General features: G+C 42.0%; 2 protein-coding genes across 3 annotated transcripts in view; both read left to right on the top strand.

Moving 5' to 3' along the window:
* si:dkey-191g9.5 (rap1 GTPase-GDP dissociation stimulator 1) overlaps nucleotides 1-18,888 on the top strand; it is a 214,079-nt gene that overhangs the window by 17,115 nt on the left and 178,076 nt on the right. The window lies entirely within an intron of this gene.
* wbp1la (WW domain binding protein 1-like a) lies at nucleotides 391-12,760 on the top strand. Its single transcript, XM_052081167.1, has 4 exons — nucleotides 391-635; nucleotides 1,288-1,390; nucleotides 6,775-6,936; nucleotides 11,840-12,760. Exons 1-4 carry the CDS (start codon nucleotides 573-575, stop codon nucleotides 12,313-12,315), a joined length of 804 nt encoding a protein of 267 aa, XP_051937127.1. The 5' UTR covers nucleotides 391-572; the 3' UTR covers nucleotides 12,316-12,760.

The following is an 18,888-nucleotide window of genomic DNA, read 5'->3' as shown; positions in this document are numbered from 1 at the left end:
GTATTTTAACCTTGCACACTCTACACGCTGCCTTTGAACTATCAATTAAGTTGAGATGAGTCCAAATTTCCCTGCGTTTCCTATCCATTTTCTCGCCTTTCCACTTTCCACTGTGTTGCTTTTTTCTCTGTCGCGCAATCGAGCTCTCTCGCTCGTCTCCCTGTCTCTCCTGTTCGTGTGCTGCTCACAGTGTGCTGCTGTTGTGTGACTCCTCCCCCTTCTCTTCACTACAGCATGTGTGTGCGCGTTTGTGTGTGTGTGTAAGCCCCTCCCCTCCTTCTTCTACCACGGATCTTGACCAATCACGTGCGGCTTTAACCGAAGGAGGGGAAAAAAACAGGAGAAAAAAAAAGTCGGCTCCTATTCGTCGTGGCTCCCGTCGTTCGTTCGACAAAGAGACGTCGTTAAGAGCCGGGTCGTTCGCGAACGACACATCACTACTGTTCAAGTTTAGCACAACTTGTTTTGTTTTGGTTATTCGCCACTCTTGTAGATGTTTTCCCCTTCAACAATGTGACAGTTTAACAGCACATTGGCCGTTCATAGATATCGGATTATAATCTTTTACAGCAATGGGGATGTTTGAGTACACCGTTGGACAAGAACATTTAGCGACTGAGGCCACAGTGCCAGAGGTAACGTTGAAAGGTTAATGCTAACGTTAGCCCTAACTTTATAAAACGATTGACTGGTAGCCAAGAAGTCTTTGGTTTCCTATTACATATTATTTGTGACACGGTTTGGTCTTCAACCACAAACGTTTTACAATACATTTTTATCAATAGGCCGATTCTTTCTGTCCAACTTTTACTTTTTATCGATATCAGAGTTTATTTGAAAACTTGCCAGTTGAACTCGACAATGCGTTGCGATTTCAATTGCAACAATAATCAAACTCGAAATTAATATAATTTTAACAGCATTTATGTTTCTACCACAGAGACAATCAAGTGATTTGGTGTATGTTATACACTTTTGCAATGATGAATACGAATTCAAACTGTGTTCAACGAAATGGGAGTATTTGTTGCAGAGCAGCATCCTTAGTGTTAACATTTACTGGGAATAATCCTGTTAAATCGATTGAATCCACTTAGTAACGACCCTATCGTCTTTTTTTTCATAAGAAAAAAAGTTGACGCCAGAAGAATTAAATAATTGAAATTGTATGGATAAAGGAAAATGTGTTTCAAAAGTGGTAGGTCAAGAAAACTTAAATGACCAATTCGTGCATCCACTGATCCGACAGGCAAATATCAACACCAAAACTGCATTTTGTGTCCACAGGAGAAGTTGGTGTGCATGGGCTTGAACAACCAGAGCTATATCTGTGAATCTGGTCACTGCTGCGGAGAAACACAGTGCTGCAGCTACTACTATGAACTGTGGTGTGAGTCATTCCTCTTTTGACACGCAGAGCAGTTTGAAGTGGAAACATTTAAAACCAGATTTTATTGTACATCCACATGTCGGATTCTCAGAATGTATCGTCCATCCTGATGGTCAAATGCTGACCCAAGAGGCATTATTTTCTTCTCTCAATAATCAATAATAATCAATCACTTGATTTCCCTGCTTACAATATTACAGAAATACTGAAGAGATCAAATGAACAACTTGACAGATTTGTGCTGTCATTTGTGTGTGAATGTATTTTGAGTGTTGAGAAATAGCCTTCGCAGTTACATGCGCGCACACCCAAGCAGTTAAGAGCCCTTTATACCCTTAATAAAATGTATCAGTTTCAAAAACAGAATCAATAAACTGACCAAATGTCAATGCAACACAATACCGTTGAATCAAGTCCACTCTGTCCATAATGTGATATGTCACCAGAAAAAAAGTAGTTTAGGTTTATTGCCTCATATTCCCACAAGGTACAACCAACTATCTACCACTGTAATGTACTGTATACTGTACTTCCACCCATACGACTTTTCAAGTGTAAAAATAAAATAATTATTTAACTTATTTTGTGGGGGCGGGGACTCAGTGCTTGGTGTCCAGGTATGGTATGATACAATGGAGTAGACCATGACATCCAACAATTTCTTGCGAAAAAAGCTGAGTGAAATGTCTTTATTTGTTCTGAATACACGACAGGAAAGTTTGATTTAAAGCGTATTTCATTTTGATCTGGTTTTGAACAAGTTTATTTTGGGGCTCTCATGTTACACTCCTGGACCACATTTTCTGAGAACCACCCATAATGAGTTTGTTTCTTTATTCTTTTAATATAAGAAATATTTTATTTGAACCCATACTTGGAGTAGATTTGACAGAAAAAATATAATTAGATGCCAGGAATTTTTGTTGCTCTCCGTAGATCAGTGGTCACCAAACTTTTTGACACTGACAACGACAGTAATCCCTTACTTATCGCGGTTAATGGAGACTGGGACCACCCACGAAAGACGAAAATTCGCGAAGTAGAGTTTAGTCGCCAATCTACATGGCTGTGCATCATGGGCTACTCATGCTGTCATTGGTCAACGCCGCGCTGGGAACCAATCAAGCTACAGCCATGTATAAAACCTCTGACTCATTATGCATTTTTTTCTGAATACTATACTTTGGGAAAAAAAACCTGGGATGCACAGAGGCCTTGATAATTGAACCGTGAAATAGCGAGGGATCACTGTACTTCTGTGCTGATTAATTCAAAGGGCTACCTGGTTGATACACACTTCCAAAATACCGTATTTTCCGCACCAAAAAGTCTTCTATTTTCTTAAAAGCTCACCAAGCGCCTTAAAATCCGGTGCGTCTTTTGTATGGTCATTACGGTAATACGTCGACTCTAAGATGGCTCCTTCCCGGAGACATGCTTCCAATGTTATAACTTGCTGTTGGTTCAGTGAACTGCGTCGCTGCTTTATTAAATAAGTTTGTGTTGCAGCTCCGAAAAAAGGTAATCTGTGTGAATATGGTCATGATTTCTCACAGTCACACACATGAGCAAATAAATAATCATTATGCAACACTTTTGCACGGTGTTTGTATTTTCAAATGATAACTTCAACAATAGTCATAAAAAAAAATAATAAAAAAATCACAATCTCTCATCACTGGTGACCTCGTGTGGTCCTTGAGGCTACCCACAGGCAACGCATTGGTGACCCCTGCTCTAATGTATCATAGCAAGGCTTGAAATGAGTATTTTGTCATTGCAGTATTGGAGATAAAACATTGAATGCCAATACTGAGAAACAAAAACGAAAGTTATTCTGACACAGTACTTGAACTACAGCGATTGTCTCAAAGAGATTTGCTGGGCTGGACACAAACACGTGAATAGTAATTATTGCCTTCGTGGGGGTGAGTAAGTTGCAGTTTGTACAAGTGTCATTCTCACCAAGGGATGATTAATAGTTAACAGGAGACAAAGAAGCCTTGCTAATTGCTCAGATAACGAAAGATTGACACGTAATCGTGAAACACCGAAATTAAGTGCTTGGGTCATTAAATACACTTTACATTGAATACATTTTTCACAGACGTCAAACATCACAAAATGAACAGTAAAATTGCAGGGAAAATGTCTAGGTGAAGAGAAAATTACAAACAGCAATAGGGCTGGGCTATATGACGATATCTGTCATAAATGAGTTTATCATATTGTACTAACGTGCCTATCGTCATTTATCATCTGCGGCAGAGTGCATGTTGGAAAAAATTGTCAGAAAAGCATGATTTGACGGACAAATGTTTTCATGACGCATTCTGCCACACGACTTCCATCAAGTGGCAGACTGAACAAAAATATGAGGAAGTGAATCATACCCGACATTACAGACGTAAGGCTCAAGATAAAATCTAAGAATCAATGAAGCTGAACAAATAACAAGGTAGGTGAATGTAAATAACAAATGCTACTGGTTTGGGAACAAATAAACTAACGACCACAAACAAATTATTGTTAATAACCATTTTTTTTAAATGGCACTTAAGTCATGCTGGGTACGCCTTCACTATACAAACAAAGCAGTTTTCATTTTGAGCCTCAGTAAAACACGAAGAATAACAAAACTGAGAATCACAGACTTCAGTTTTTCCCTTTTCTCAACGGCAGTGACCATCCCATAAACATACCTGTCAACAGATACGGTTTAGCCATAGTTCATACGGATTTTGTGGTGAATCTTACTTATTTGGCCGTATCGCACAAATCATACAGATTCTGAGAATTTCCGGGTTTTTTTTTCACCAACCCCAAATGATTTGGAGTTGGTGAAAAAAGTAACGCAGGAATACAACTCTGAACACAGTAATGCCACTAAGTAGAATGGTGATTAGACATTAACCAGACATTGTATTATGGAGATCTACAATAAATATCATTGGAAATCTTGTGGGGGGTGGGGGGGTGTTCTGCCGTTATTTTGACATACAGTATAAAATGCTTTGGTATGTTATAAGGATTTTTTTTGCTCTTTATAAGGATTTTTTTGGTAGTTTATACAGGTTGGCGCTCCGAAAAGTTGACGGGTATTCATCAAGGTTCATTGGGCTGCTCATGTCACCTGCAGTGAGGTAGTCATTAGTTTGAGGCGAGATGCTGTAAAAGCCAGTTATCGATAGCAAGTTTAGCAACGAGCTTCGACTACTACCAGCCAAACATGTTGCGGGTTCGCTCAAAATTCAGGTATCACAGCCCCCATCAATTCGCCTCTTTGGTGTTGAATGAACAAAACTTCCAAGTATCTTACTCACAAAGGGATTACAACGAGTAATTATCAGAGGGAAAGATGGAGAAGTCATGCTACTTGTTAAACCAACACAATGTTATTGATTGTCAAAGACCAAATTATAAGTGCTTGAGTGTAGGAGTACACTTCACAGTGGACACACTGGAACCGCGTTAAAGCGGAGCATATCCAACCTTGGACAGCGAATTAACAGGCAATATAATTAGTGTCTGGATAAAAACTTAATAGAGACTATTTCTACATACACAGCAAAACAGGAAATTGCCCATCCTCCCTTATGTCAGCTGGGAGGAGTGGCAAGAAGATTCAAAGTATATTAATATTGAGGGAAAGTGATTCAGAAAATGGAGGCATGCACTGCATTGAATGTACAAGTGTAATTAGTTTTCACAAAGCAGTCCTGAATTTTTTTTTATTTTTATTTTTGAGATCTGGACTATAAATGTTCTCAAAATTACTGTACATCACAGCTCAGTTCTTCTTTTTTTGTCAGAGATATTCTTGTTTTAAGCCCCGTATTAAGATTGATGTCTACATTTGTGCAAAAATAGGTAGGCTTTACTTTTATTTACTGTCCATTTGATGATTTTATATAGCGGTACTACTGAATGCATTTCTCATTTGATTCAGGTCTGTTAATATCTCTGCAAAACAAGGAGAGAAAAGGGAAGCAGTCATAGTGTGTTGTAGTGATGGGAAAATGAAGCTTCAAATTTCCCTCTTGAACGAGTTGTATTTTTTTGACCCGATACACATTGACTTTTCGTTATGTTCCTAATTGGAAATAGATTTCTGTAGCCTCGCCTCGTCTACTCGTCTTGTCCTGCATTCCGGCCCTCGCTAACACCAGTGTTTCAGACAAAATTTCCACGGTGTCACCACCATGAATTATTGCATTTTAACTGCCTGTTGCCTTAATATCTCTGCTCTGTGGACTTGGCTTTCCTCCTTGCGAGTGGCCCATTCTCCCTGCCATATTTGCAAAGCTACAAATCATAAACATTACTTTGATACAAATGAAATGTTTATTTTAAAAAACAAGATATGCTTGGATGCAAAAAAATAATAATACAGGCAACATTTCCCTGATTGTGAAATCTGCCAGGTAAAAACAGGACACCAATAGCAACAACTAGCGGAGAAAAAACAATTTGATCTGTTTCTTCTTCTGTGGTTGATTCAGGTCTTTCCTGTGCACAGCTGTTGATATAGCGCCTCCATAGTGGCACAACACTGCAACTGCAATTAAAATACATCACTACCAAAGAGAGTCGTCGATCACTCAATCAGCACAACTGGAGCTTTATGCTGTCTTGAGCAATATAAATCAGTCTGGCTGGGGGCGACACAAAATTAGCTGGAAAAACCTTGATAATATAAAATGGGCTATATCATAAGTGCAGATTTTTTTTTCTCAAATCGCACAGCGCGACACAGTTATGACACAGACATCGCCCAACAGGGCCCGAAAACTGGAAATGAATTACTGGTATGTTGTTGTATTGCGTACTTCAGCCAAGAAAGGTAGTCCTTGAAGATTAATATCTTTTGTTTGTTTTCACAATTAAGTCCTACCTTTTGATTTTGACTCTTGACATCTGCACATTAAATGTTTTCAAATTGACATCACAGTAGAGCTCTTTTTCCTTTTTAAATAAGCAACACCAGTTTAGAACTATAGAGCTTGAACTTAAACTTATAAATGTACTAATGTCAATCAAAATCCAGTTTGCTGCTTTTCACAATGCTTCAGGTCTGTTGGATTAACCTTAAATCAAGTCATTGATTAAAACTGGTTCTGAAAGGAAAAATGTTCTTCGAGTACTGTATTGTCTTGCAGCAATATTTTAGTAATATATCGTACTGTGAACACCTACTTAAACAAATTAATTATTAGGTCAATTTTGTTCAAAGATGTATGTACTCAAACATAAAGATGATGCATTATTTAATGTATTTATTCTTATTACCAGATAAAACAGAACAGTGAAATACTATAGAAGCTGTTCGTTGACTGTTTATTTTTGTGCCTTTCTAACGGACATATTTTGTGGTCGTCTTACAGGGTTCTGGTTGGTGTGGACATTGATCGGCATTCTGACATGCTGTTGTTTGTGTCAGCACTGGCGCTCTAAACAGCGCTTCCAGCAGCAGCGTCGGCAGAACGAGATCAACCTCATAGCCTACAGAGAAGCTCACAACAACTCTCAGCTTCCCCTCTATCTCAGTAAGGAGTGGTGTGTGTGTGTGTGTGTGTGTGTGTGTGTGTGTGTGTGTGTGTGTGTGTGTGTGTGTGTGTGTGTGTGTGTGTGTGTGTGTGTGTGTGTGTGTGTGTGTGTGTGTGTGTGTGTGTGTGTGTGTGTGTGTGTGTGTGTGTGTGTGTGTGTGTGTGTGTGCACGCGCATGCGTGTTTATGTCAAACTTGTTTTTATCGCGGACTTGTTGTTTCAGTTGTCCTCAGTAGGACGATTATTACGATAAAACTAAGTTCTGTCGACTTGAGTTGGACACCTGTGGTCAGCATGTTCTGCGTTTTTCTTTCCACTCACTCACTGTCTCTAACTTTACCTCCCCTCAATCACCACACATGACAGCATTGCTCAGATGAGGTCGTGCAACGAACTTTTGAAGCCAGCCACGGGAGGCTTCGAAGTCTTCGATGCTCCTAGGTAGCGCTATGGAACTCGCCTGCTCTTTTATTAGCCGTCCAGTTTGTGGAATGTTTTTAACACGATAACAGTCAAACCATTCCAGGAAACGTTTATTTACTCGATTGTCAGTCGAGCCGCAAGCAATTCACTCTGGGCATGGAAATTGCCAGAATCGGACTGAGCAAAAATCATTTCCATGTTTTTCAAAGTCTCGAGATTTGAGTCTTTCTGACTCCAAGCGTCTCCTGAATGTTTTGTACTTTATAACCCACTTTGTTTAATGAGATACATATCACTTTCTCTTCCGCAATCATTACTGTTCCTCTTCGCTTGAATACCATGATCTAGAGGATGTAAATGAATGAATTAATTAAAAACTTTCGCTATTCCAGTAAAACTCACTGCAATCAAGAGTCACTTGCATGTCGCCATTTTAGATCCAATGACAGAAAATAGTGGTGGTGCGGACACACTTATTCCGTCGTATCAAGCAGGAGTTGCTGGAGTTGGTGCTACTGCAGGTTTCCCTCCGTATGGCTTCCGTAATGTCCGTTGTTATGAAATGCTCGTTCATGTAATATCGTAGTAGAAAGTTTAATGCATAAGTTGTTGTTTTTAGCGGGTCCGGGAATTTCCGTTTGACAGAGGTTTGCAGGTGGTAGAAGATTTCTCCTTCTATCTCTCTCCCTCTCTCTTCGTCTCCCCTTCCCTCCTTGTGCTCTACAACTTTAAGTAACTGCGCCACCTGGCGTTGAAATGCCTGTCATTGCAAGGCCAAATGAAATGAATGCAATCATTCACATCAAACCTGAATTGTGTACCAACCTTCAGCGGGCCAGATTAACAAGACCAAGGGGCTGGATCCGGCCCGCGGGCCGTAGTTTGCCCATCTCTGTGCACCATATGCCACTGTGCTGCCCGGTTGACCCTTGGTTCTAATTTTAGTTTGTTCTTCTGTTATGAATTTTCTCTAAAATAAGTTGGCCCCGTGTCAAGATTTCACCATCAGAAATCATACATTTTTTTCATACATTGGACGCTTCGCATTGTAAGGCGCAATCTACAATGCCTCCACTAGATGGTGCTACGCTCCTTTCATTCAACTCGAGAGGCGTCTGTTGAACTTGAGAGGCGTTCATAAGCGCCTCTGAAAAACATAAATTAACTATTGCTGTGCTTAAATGAAAACAGAAAATCAAGCGAGAAAATCACAAAATAAATTCTATATCCCCCTACAGAATTTATTTTGTGATTTCCTAGCTTGATTTTCTTCGTGGTTTCATTGAAGTAATAATTAATTTAGGTTTTTCGGAGGCGGCCATGAACGCCTCTTGAGTGGAACGTCAGAGAAGGCACAGAGACGTACAGTACCTGTATTTGTTGAGACTGCGAACACCATTAATAAAGTCTGTGTTTAAAAAAAATAAATAAAACCACAACCACAGCTCTCCTTTTTTCAACAAATACAGGTACACCTTTGTCCGTCTCCGTACCTTCTTTTGTTCCGGTCAACTCGAGAGGCGTTCATGACCACCTCCGAAAAACGCATTGGCATTTCCTTCATTGTAGCTCCAACAGTACGATCAGATGTCAGTCGTAGTTATTTATTCCTTTGTTGTGTATTCTCAAATGATAAAATCACAATATAAATTCTGTAGGGGGGGGGGCTATAGAATTCATTTTGTGATATCCTCGCTTGCTTTTCGGTCTTGAAGCATCTCGAGTCGAACGGAAGAAAGCACGGAGATAGACAAAGACGTACCTGTATTTGTTGAGACTGTTTTTAAAAAATGTACACCACAGCTCTCCTTTTTTCGGAGCTGCAACACAAACTCATTTAATAAAGCAGCGACACAGTTTACTGAACCAACAGCAAGTTATAACATTGGTTGCATGTCTCCAGGAAGGATCATCTTGGAGTCTACGTATTACCGTAATGACCATTCACAAGACGCACCGGATTTTAACCCCGGAGAAACCACGAGGTCAAATTTGGCCCCTATAAAATCTGCTACTCAAAAGCTACCCTTAAATCCCAAAGGGTCAAATTTGGCCCTAATCATTAATTAGGATTAAAGTATTGAATTTTTGAAAAAACATATTTTGGTGTTCAGTGAACATATAGCAGTCATTTAATGTATAATTCATAATTTTCCAAATAAGAAAAGGGTTCTTGGGTTCTCCAGGGTTAGCTATTAAGAAAATGGAAGACTTTTTGGTGGACCCTACAGTGCGGAAAGCACGGTACTCACCCTTTGACATTGTGTGACGTAGGCGCAATAGGCATTGAAGTGAGGAGAGGGAAGGCTTGGTTAAGTTGGCCCTCATGCATCATGCTTTAAAGGGGTGTTCACACATTTGTTCCGGTGCTACACCGGAGCTAATTTTGTGGAACGTTCACACGTACAAAGCCACTGAGCGTGTTAACTCCGGTGCAGCCTCGGTGCAGCCCCATTTGCGTTCACACGGCAGTTTTGTCAGCTGTGCAAAACGATAAAAAACAAAGAGCTGTCGTGTTGGTTCTTTTTAAAACATAAAACAACTCAAACAACTGCTGTACAGGCATGACCTTCTCCTTCTCGGTCTCGGTGCCTTCTGCTCGAGAGGCGTTCAATGACCGCCCCCGAAAACGTAAATCAACGATGACTTCAATGACACTCAGAAAAGCAAACATATAATGCGCCAAACAGAAAATCAAGAGAGGAAATCACAAAATAAATTCTATGGGGGTCTGTGAACACCTAACAAAGGAACAAACTACACAAACAACTCCGAGACGGTCCAGTCTCCTACAAAAGGAAAGCTGATATTTTGGGACTATCCCCCTCGTTCTAGTTGAGATGGCATAACCAAAGAGGTTAGAGGCCGCTTGCTACTGTTATTGCCAGCCAGCATGTCTTGTGTCGTTCGTTATTAGACAAACAGATGACGGAAGTACAACAGAGCACGAAAGCAATGCATTCTAGCCGTACGTAATCAACTCTTCTCATGCATAGCGAGGCTACTCCCCCTGCAAACGAGTATTTGCTCCAGAGCAAATGTTTAACCCTGTAGCGTTCACACGTACCATTTTACACCGGTGCTGCCCTGCAAACGAGCATTTGCAAATTTAACCCACCCCAGGGAGGTAGTTTAAAAATTTGCTCCGGAGTAAGCTGTTTTCAGAGGCTACACGGGTGTAACTTTGCATGTGTTAACGCTCTACTGGGGTAGCCCTGGCGCAGCCCCGGAGTTTGTAACATTTGCTCCTTAAGTCAGGGGTCTCAAACTCAGGTCCTGGAGGGCCGCTGTCCTGCATGTTTTCCAAGTCTCCCTGTTGCATCACACCTGATTCAAATGATCAGATCATCAGCAAGCTCTGCAGAAGCCTGACATTGAACCTGTTGATTTGACACACAGCTAAACAAAAGTGTTGTGAACGGTCCTGACAAATTTGAATGTACAGTACATAAAAGGAAGCTTCAAAACTGTTCAATCACCTTCAAACACAGTGGTTGTGTTAACTGAGTGCGCTGAAACAAAGCCCCACTCAACCGCTAACCATCAATCAAATGTCATTACTGTTGAAAGCAGTGGATAGAAGAATATGAAAAGGTTGGTAGCTTAAATGACGTAAAATTACATTAGGAGACTCACCTTCAAAATGGATCAATTACTGTGAACCAGAGCTGAACGATTTAAAGAAAAGCACATTTCATGACATTCTGACTGCATGCACTGACTGTTGTTGAGCTCATCTGCGGGCCACAATAAGTTTGGAGGTCTTTAGACTCCGAAAGCAGGTGCCTCAGCATCCGCTCGACACCTCTAAGGCGCTCTGTCAGTTTGCGTGGCCTACCATTTTGTGACTGAGTTGGTGTCATTCCCAAACACATGTTTTTCTAAAACGTTTGACAGATGGCTGTGGAATATCTTTAGTAGCGAGGACATTTTACGACTGGACTTGTTGCACAAGTGGCATCCGATCACAGTTCCCCACTGGAATTCACTGAGCTCCTGAGAGCTATCCATTCTTTTGCAAATGTTTATTAAAAAAGTCGTAATGCCTAGGCGCTGTCTTTTCTAAAGGTGTGGCCATGGCAGGAATTGGAATAATAAAAATAATAATGCAACTGATTTATATGGCGTTTTCCTCATTTGAGTGAGTAAGCGAATACTTTTGGCAATAGAGTGGACCTGACTGCCAACAGTGGAACCTGATGTAAGCTGAACAGGAGGCACTTGGACCTGCCCCATTTACCAATAATAATTTATCCATAAAGCCGGAGCCATGTTGTTTCCACTGAAAGTTTACAAAACAGTCGCTCATCAAACTGCGTAAGCAGATGTTTTTGATTTTCAGCTCTCCAGCAACATGGCCTTTCTTATTTTGGGGAAAGTCAGTGTGTCGAGGGAAGAAAAAAAAATTATGCTAGCTCAAAAAGAGTACAAAGGGGGACATTTGATATGCTGGCTGTGAATAAGTATGTCTTTTTTCAGGATTTCTGCCCTCGTACCTGTTGCCAGCTTATGACGAGGTCATCGACCGTCCAGCTACTCCCCCTCCTCCTTACACACCTGTCCTGGCAACACCTCCACCCACAGACACACTTGATGAATCTTCCGACCATGCAGCAACACCAATCCCAAGTGATACAGCTTGCACGGCTATCCCAGAGACGCTGCAGCTCCAGTCTCAAAGCACTCATACCAACAAGGATTCAATGCAGGGCAGGTACCGGCGCTTCACGGGGGACTCTGGAATAGAAGTGTTTGACGGCCAGGAATTGTGGGATCAGCCTGAATTTTTAACAAGAGAACAGGCGGATGATGATGATGAAGTGGGTCAAATGCAGGAAGCCTGTGTTTGCTGCGGTTCCCCAGGATGTGAGCACAGCCACATAAATAATGGCCCGAGCAAGGAAAACACTGATGGACACACAAGAGTTGATGCAGACCCACAGTTTCATAGGTAAAGACTTAAGTCCTCGTAATTGTGCAGAATGGATACTTTAAGGGCCGGTCTTTGTTCATGTTAAATTACACAGTTGGAATACTACAACTGTTTGTCTCATTTGACAGTTCTGTTTTCAGGATGTGCATGAAAGACACGATTGCCATGTAAATGTCTCGAGGCTGTCATTGGTACAGTTAACTATAATAATAATTATATATAGTCGGCCTCTTAATATAATGACCTAAGTCTAATTTCGACACTGTGTTTTTTTTGGGGGGGGGGGGTTGTCTTTTTTTTATTTTTTATTTTTTTGCCTTATACATCTCAGGATACCGGCCACCTCTACTAAAATCAACTACATCCTTAGTTAAATAGATCGTTCATGAAAGACTATCAGAATGTGGTGCAGTTTTTTGTGTTTTCTGAAAAAAAAAGATAAAATGATTTAAGCAGTTTTAAGAAAGTGATGTTTTTCACACACACACACACACACATTCACTCACTCAAGCTATTTTTCAGGCATCATACATTTTTCCCAAATGTTCTATACCAAATTAGATGCAAGTCATTGAATCACAGTTCAACAATCAAAAATGGATGTAAGCTTATTTTGTTTTGTATGTGACATGTTATAGTGTAAAAGTCTAATACTGTACAGAAATTCCTTACTAGTGAGTGAGAGTGGCCTACTATATTATTCATGAGGTAACAAAATAGGTAACAAGGTACCCTGGAGTGATATACTGTAATATGCATGAGCAGTTTTAATGCTGATGGGCACCAAAGGTGTTGGCTTTGTCCCTTTTTCTCTCCTTAAATTGATCGTTTCAATTCCGCAGATACAAATTGAAAAAAGGGTTGGCTCTGAATGGAAACGGAGAAAGAGAGCAACAGTAATTAAAGTAGTTTCAAATATCTCATTTAAAATTGGAGTGAGATAGGTAGATGGTCAATACTGAAAAACAATATCGAAAGGCAATAGTATTTATTTTGCGGACAATGTCGGGTAAATGGGCGACCCAATCTGATGGCTGCTGTGTACAGTAAGTATATGTCAGTGGCTCAGGTATTTGCGGGTTTTTTAATCTGTCTCAAAAGGGGAGGGATACCTCATTTTCCTGACATCTTGGAAAGGAGTTCTGAAGCGACCGAGGAGACTGATAACTTCTCCCTGGCGGAAGTAACAGAACGAGGTTTGACATGTGGCTGGGGTCAGGGGCGTCAATCTTCTGTGAAAAATGTGTGGACTTTCTTAGGTGTGACAATGTTGGTGGGGCCACGACGAAGAAGCATAAAGTACCAACCAAAACACCTCTCAGTGACTTGAATGTCCTAAGTGTAATACAATTTTGGTTGATGAAAAAAACTGTTATAGTTGATGAAAGTCACTGATGGTGTAGTGGCACTCTCGCCTGACTTGAGATCGGTTCCCACTCTGACGGTGTGGATGTGGGTGTGAATGGTTATTCATTTCTTGTGCGGTATACGCGCCTTGCGACAAACGCGACCAGTTCAGGGTGGAGTCCACCTTTCGCCCAAAGTTAGCTGGGATAGGCTCTCGCACAGATATTCCTTGTTCAGGAAAAAAAGCAGTGTTGAAAATGGATGGATAGATGGTTGATGAATGTGTCCTCTTTCATCTGACAGATGTGGAGCTACAGGTTGACCAAGGCACTATGGCCACCCTGAGATTGAGGGGAATTTTTTTGATATCTGGAATGGTTCTGTCATTATCACCTGGATGCAGTATTTTTTGACTCCTTGCTACTCTACGCACACTTTACATGAATGAGGTATTTAATAAATTCATGGATAACTGTTCCGAATGCCGACTCCAAAAAAAAACCAACGTTCAGTAAAAAACATTTGAGTTTTTGCAGGCAACATCCATCAAACTCATTACTTCCACTGTCAAGTGAGCGATCGGCATGAGTAATAAGTAATTGTTTATCATGCCCTTCACAGTCATGGTTTCATAAACTAAAATACACACACATACAACTCCTGCACACACATTCATAATACAAGCAGGAACAAACAGTAAAAAGCAACAGTTTTAATTGAGAAGATTAAGAGACGTTTAATGTCATCATGCGTTTTAGATGTCATTAGAATGAATGATCAAAGAATGCAAAATGACGTCGACTCTGAAAATTCATCACTGATTGACTTTTAGCGAATCAGCGCATGAGTTTGAATTAGAACAGGGGTCCCCAAACTTTTTCCTGTGAGGGCCACATACCATTTCCCTTTTCTGATGGGGGGTCGGTGTCAATTTTTAACAGAAAAAGTGTGACGATCGTAGGGGAGCTTAAAAAATTTGTTTTCCAGAAAGCCACACATAACCAAATAACCCTTTCCAAGTTCTTTACAGAACGTGTAAACGTGTTCTACTAATTGATCTGAGACACAACTAAAACACTGAACCATTCTATGGTGTGTAAATAACTTTGTGACCTTGATTTCAACCCGATTTGCATAATGGGTCATTTTGACCTGAAGACCACCTTTGTACTTTTTTTTTGGTACAGCTCCCATGGAAATGTGAATAAAAACATTTCAATTTTTCTGCAGTTGGGGCCAGTATTATTAATAATAATTTAAAAAATTGTCAGTTAGGGTTTTTTTTTGGGCGTTTTTAACACAGTGAAGGGTCATCTTGATCCGAGGACAACAGGAGGCTGAGAGAGCCGGGCCAAATCTGCTGATGGGCCGTAGTTTGGAGACCCCTGAATTAGATGATAAGATGGTCCACAAAAGCTGTTATTTCAACTAAAATGGCATTTTCTAGTGAATTAAAATCAGCAATCTATATGAAAATCTCTCTCTCTTTCTCTCTCTCTCTCTCTATATATATATTACAGTAGATTGCTGATTTTAATTCTTTTTTTAAAATATTTTTATTTTTAGATTTAGATTATTTTACTGAGATTTGTTCCTGCTTGATTATGATGGGCATTGTTTAGGATATGTGCCCATTTAACTTCCTGAATCCCTGACTGTGGATGGTATACTGTCATGAATGAGTGAGGCACACTCGGCCCACTGGTGCAATGTCACTCTGGGCACTCATAGGAAGGCTGGAGTATTACTCTCCAAAAGCAATGCTTAATTACAGCTCTTTCTAACTTCCCAAACAAAGTAACTGCATATGTCCATCCATCCATTTTCTGATCCGCTTTATCCTCACAAGAGTCGCGGGAAGTGTGTATGTCATGAAGTAAATTGCACATACGCCTCACATACTGATGACTAGCTAGCAACCAGTTCATGGTGTACCCTGCCCACTGCCCTAAAACAGCTGGGATCGGCTCCAGCACGCCCGAGACTCGTGACGATAAGCAGCTCGGATGGAAGTTTTGTGTGTGTGTGTGTGTGTGTGTGTGTGTGTGTGTGTGTGTGTGTGTGTGTGTGTGTGTGTGTGTGTGTGTGTGCTTGTGTGTGTGTAAAAAAATCCTCATCTATATATATATATATATATATATATATATATATATATATATATATATATACACACAGTACATACATATTCACAATTATACAACATCTTTATTGTGCACAAAATTACACTTGATAATTACTTATGTGTTATTTCTTCTTTTTACTGCTGTGACTTCAGCAAAGTTGTTTCTGCACTTAGCTTGCCTGCTCACCTTCAGTCATAGGCGCCGACAGGTATGGCAGCCTCGGTCACACGCTCCCTAGTATTATCCCTGTTTTTGTCATTTTCGTTTGTTTTTGGCGACCCTGAGCGGCTTACTTACACGAGGGAAAAGTTGCTGCGCATTGGGGAGTCTACGCTCGGTCTTTTTTCACCAGCACACGAAAATCCACAAGGTTTTTTGGAGCTAATCGCGAGCGGAGCGGCTGCGCTGTACGGAGCATGGAAACGCCGCCGGAGGAGGGGGAAGCGAGCCGGCGTGTTCGTCAAGCTCCGGCAGCGCGGATTTCGAACCCCGCTCCCATCGATCCATCTTGCTAATCTACGATCTCTGCCAAACAAGATGGATGAACTTCTTCTCCTCACAAAGACCAACAAAACATTTGCACGTTCTGCTGCGCTCTGCTTCACTGAAACCTGGCTCAGTGACCGCCATCCAGATCCCGCGCTACATCTACCCGGCTTCCGCCTTCTCCGAGCCGACCGCGACACGGAGCTATCGGGGAAATCGAAAGGTGGTGGGATTTGCTTCTATATCAACGAAGAATGGTGCACTGATGTCACGAAGCTCGACGCACACTGCAGCCCGGACCTGGAGTCGCTGTCTTTAAACTGCAAGCCATTCTACTCGCCACGTGAGTTCACCTCCTTTTTACTAGTCGGTGTTTACATTGCGCCACAAGCTAACGCTAACACGGCGATACAAACGCTAGCCGAACAAGTAAACAAACTCGAACTAAAATACCCAGAGTCACCCCTGATCATTTTGGGCGATTTTAATAGAGCACATCTTAACCGTGAACTTCCCAGATATAAGCAGCACATCGACTGTTTCACCAGAGAAGGCAACATTCTAGACCACTGCTATACAACAATCAAAAATGCATACCGATCGGTCGCCCGTGCAGCATTGGGTCTTTCTGACCACAATTTAATCCACTTAATACCTACATACAGACAGAAACTCAAATGTGTTAAACCGGTTGTTAAGACTGTGAAAAAATGGACAGATGAAGCAAAGCTAGCTCTACAAGAATGCTTAGACTGCACTAATTGGGGCGTCTTTGAAACTTCAACGGGCACACTGGATGAATACACAGACACTGTAACATCATACATCAATTTCTGTGAGGACATGTGTGTACCAACGAAGTCGTTCCGCTCCTTCTACAATAACAAGCCATGGTTTACTCCCAAACTCAGGCAACTCAGGAAAGAGAAAGAGGCCGCATTTAGAAGTGGAGATCGGGCACTGTACAAACATGCCCGAAATCAATTGACAAAGGAAATTAACATCGCAAAGAGAAGCTATGCAGAGAGGCTGAAAAACCAGTTCTCTGCTAACGACTCTGCATCTGTATGGAATGGCCTGAAAGCAATCACTAACTATAGAATGCCATCCCCCCCAAACAGTGAACAATAAGGGTCTTCCTAATGAACTAAACATGTTTTTCTGCCGATTTGAAAAGGACACCCCCATTTCCCACACACACCCACCTCTACCAGAAACCACTCTACCTACCCCCCACCCTCTTTTTCTCCACTACAGATCCACGAACAGGACGTGAGACGGCTCTGCAAGCAGCAAAAGATCAAGAAAGCTCCGGGGCCCGACAAAGTGTCCCCCTCCTGCCTGAAAGTCTGCGCTGACCAGCTGGCTCCAGTCTTCACACAAATCTTCAACAGATCCCTGGAGCTGTGTGAGGTCCCATCCTGCTTCAAACAGTCTACCATCATCCCAGTTCCCAAGAAATCGGCAACATCGGAACTGAACGACTATAGGCCTGTCGCCCTGATGTCTGTGGTCATGAAGTCCTTTGAACGCCTTGTGCTGAACCACCTAAAGAACGTCACTGGACCCCTGCTGGACCCTCTCCAGTTTGCCTACCGGGCAAACAGGTCTGTGGAAGACGCAGTCAACATAGGTCTGCACTACATCCTCAAGCACCTCGACAGCACAGGGACCTACGCAAGGATTCTGTTTGTGGATTTCAGCTCTGCGTTCAACACCATCATCCCGGAACTCCTCACCCCCAAACTACTCCACCTCGGTGTGTCCCCTACGATCTGCCAGTGGATCCTCAGCTTCCTGACGGGACGGACACAACAGGTGAGACTGAGAGCAACAACAACATCAATACGCACCACCAGCACTGGAGCCCCACAGGGATGTGTCCTCTCGCCACTGCTCTTCTCTCTCTACACAAACGATTGCACCTCAACAGATCCAGCTGTCAAACTCATAAAGTTCGCAGACGACACCACGGTCATCGGTCTCATCAAAGACGGCGACGAGTCTGCGTACCGCCAACAACTGGAGCAGCTGGAGCTGTGGTGCGGCCGACACAACCTCGGGCTGAACACGCTCAAGACTGTAGAGATGATCGTGGACTTCAGGAAACATTCTTCTCCTCAGTTGCCCCTCACACTATCCAACTGCCCTGTGTCAACCGTCGAGACCTTCAAGTTCCTGGGAATCACAGTCTCCCAGGACATGAAGTGGGAAGTCAACACCATCTCCATCCTGAAAAGGGCCCGGCAGTGGATGTACTTCCTGAGGCTGCTGAGGAAGCATGGCCTGCCACAGGAGGTGCTACGACAGTTCTACACGGCAGTCATCGAATCAATCCTGTGTTCTTCCATCACAGTTTGGTTTGGGGCTGCCACAAAAAAGGACAAAATCCGACTTCAACGGACAGTTAGGACGGCAGAAAAAATCGTTGGCACCGCCCTACCCACTCTTGAGGACGTGCACACTGCAAGAATCAAGACAAGGGCACGGAAAATCCTCCTGGATCCCCCGCACCCTGCCCACCACCTTTTTCAGCCACTCCCCCCAGGCAGACACTACAGATCCATGCGCACCAAATCCAGTAGACACTTTAACAGCTTCTTCCCTCTAGCCATTAACTCCTTAAACAGTCACTGACG

This window comes from Hippocampus zosterae, chromosome 11, assembly GCF_025434085.1.
Source record: "Hippocampus zosterae strain Florida chromosome 11, ASM2543408v3, whole genome shotgun sequence".
NCBI classification, from domain to species: Eukaryota; Metazoa; Chordata; class Actinopteri; order Syngnathiformes; family Syngnathidae; genus Hippocampus; species Hippocampus zosterae.
Note: the sequence above shows the minus strand (reverse complement) of the source record. Positions and strands in the feature narration are given on the sequence as shown.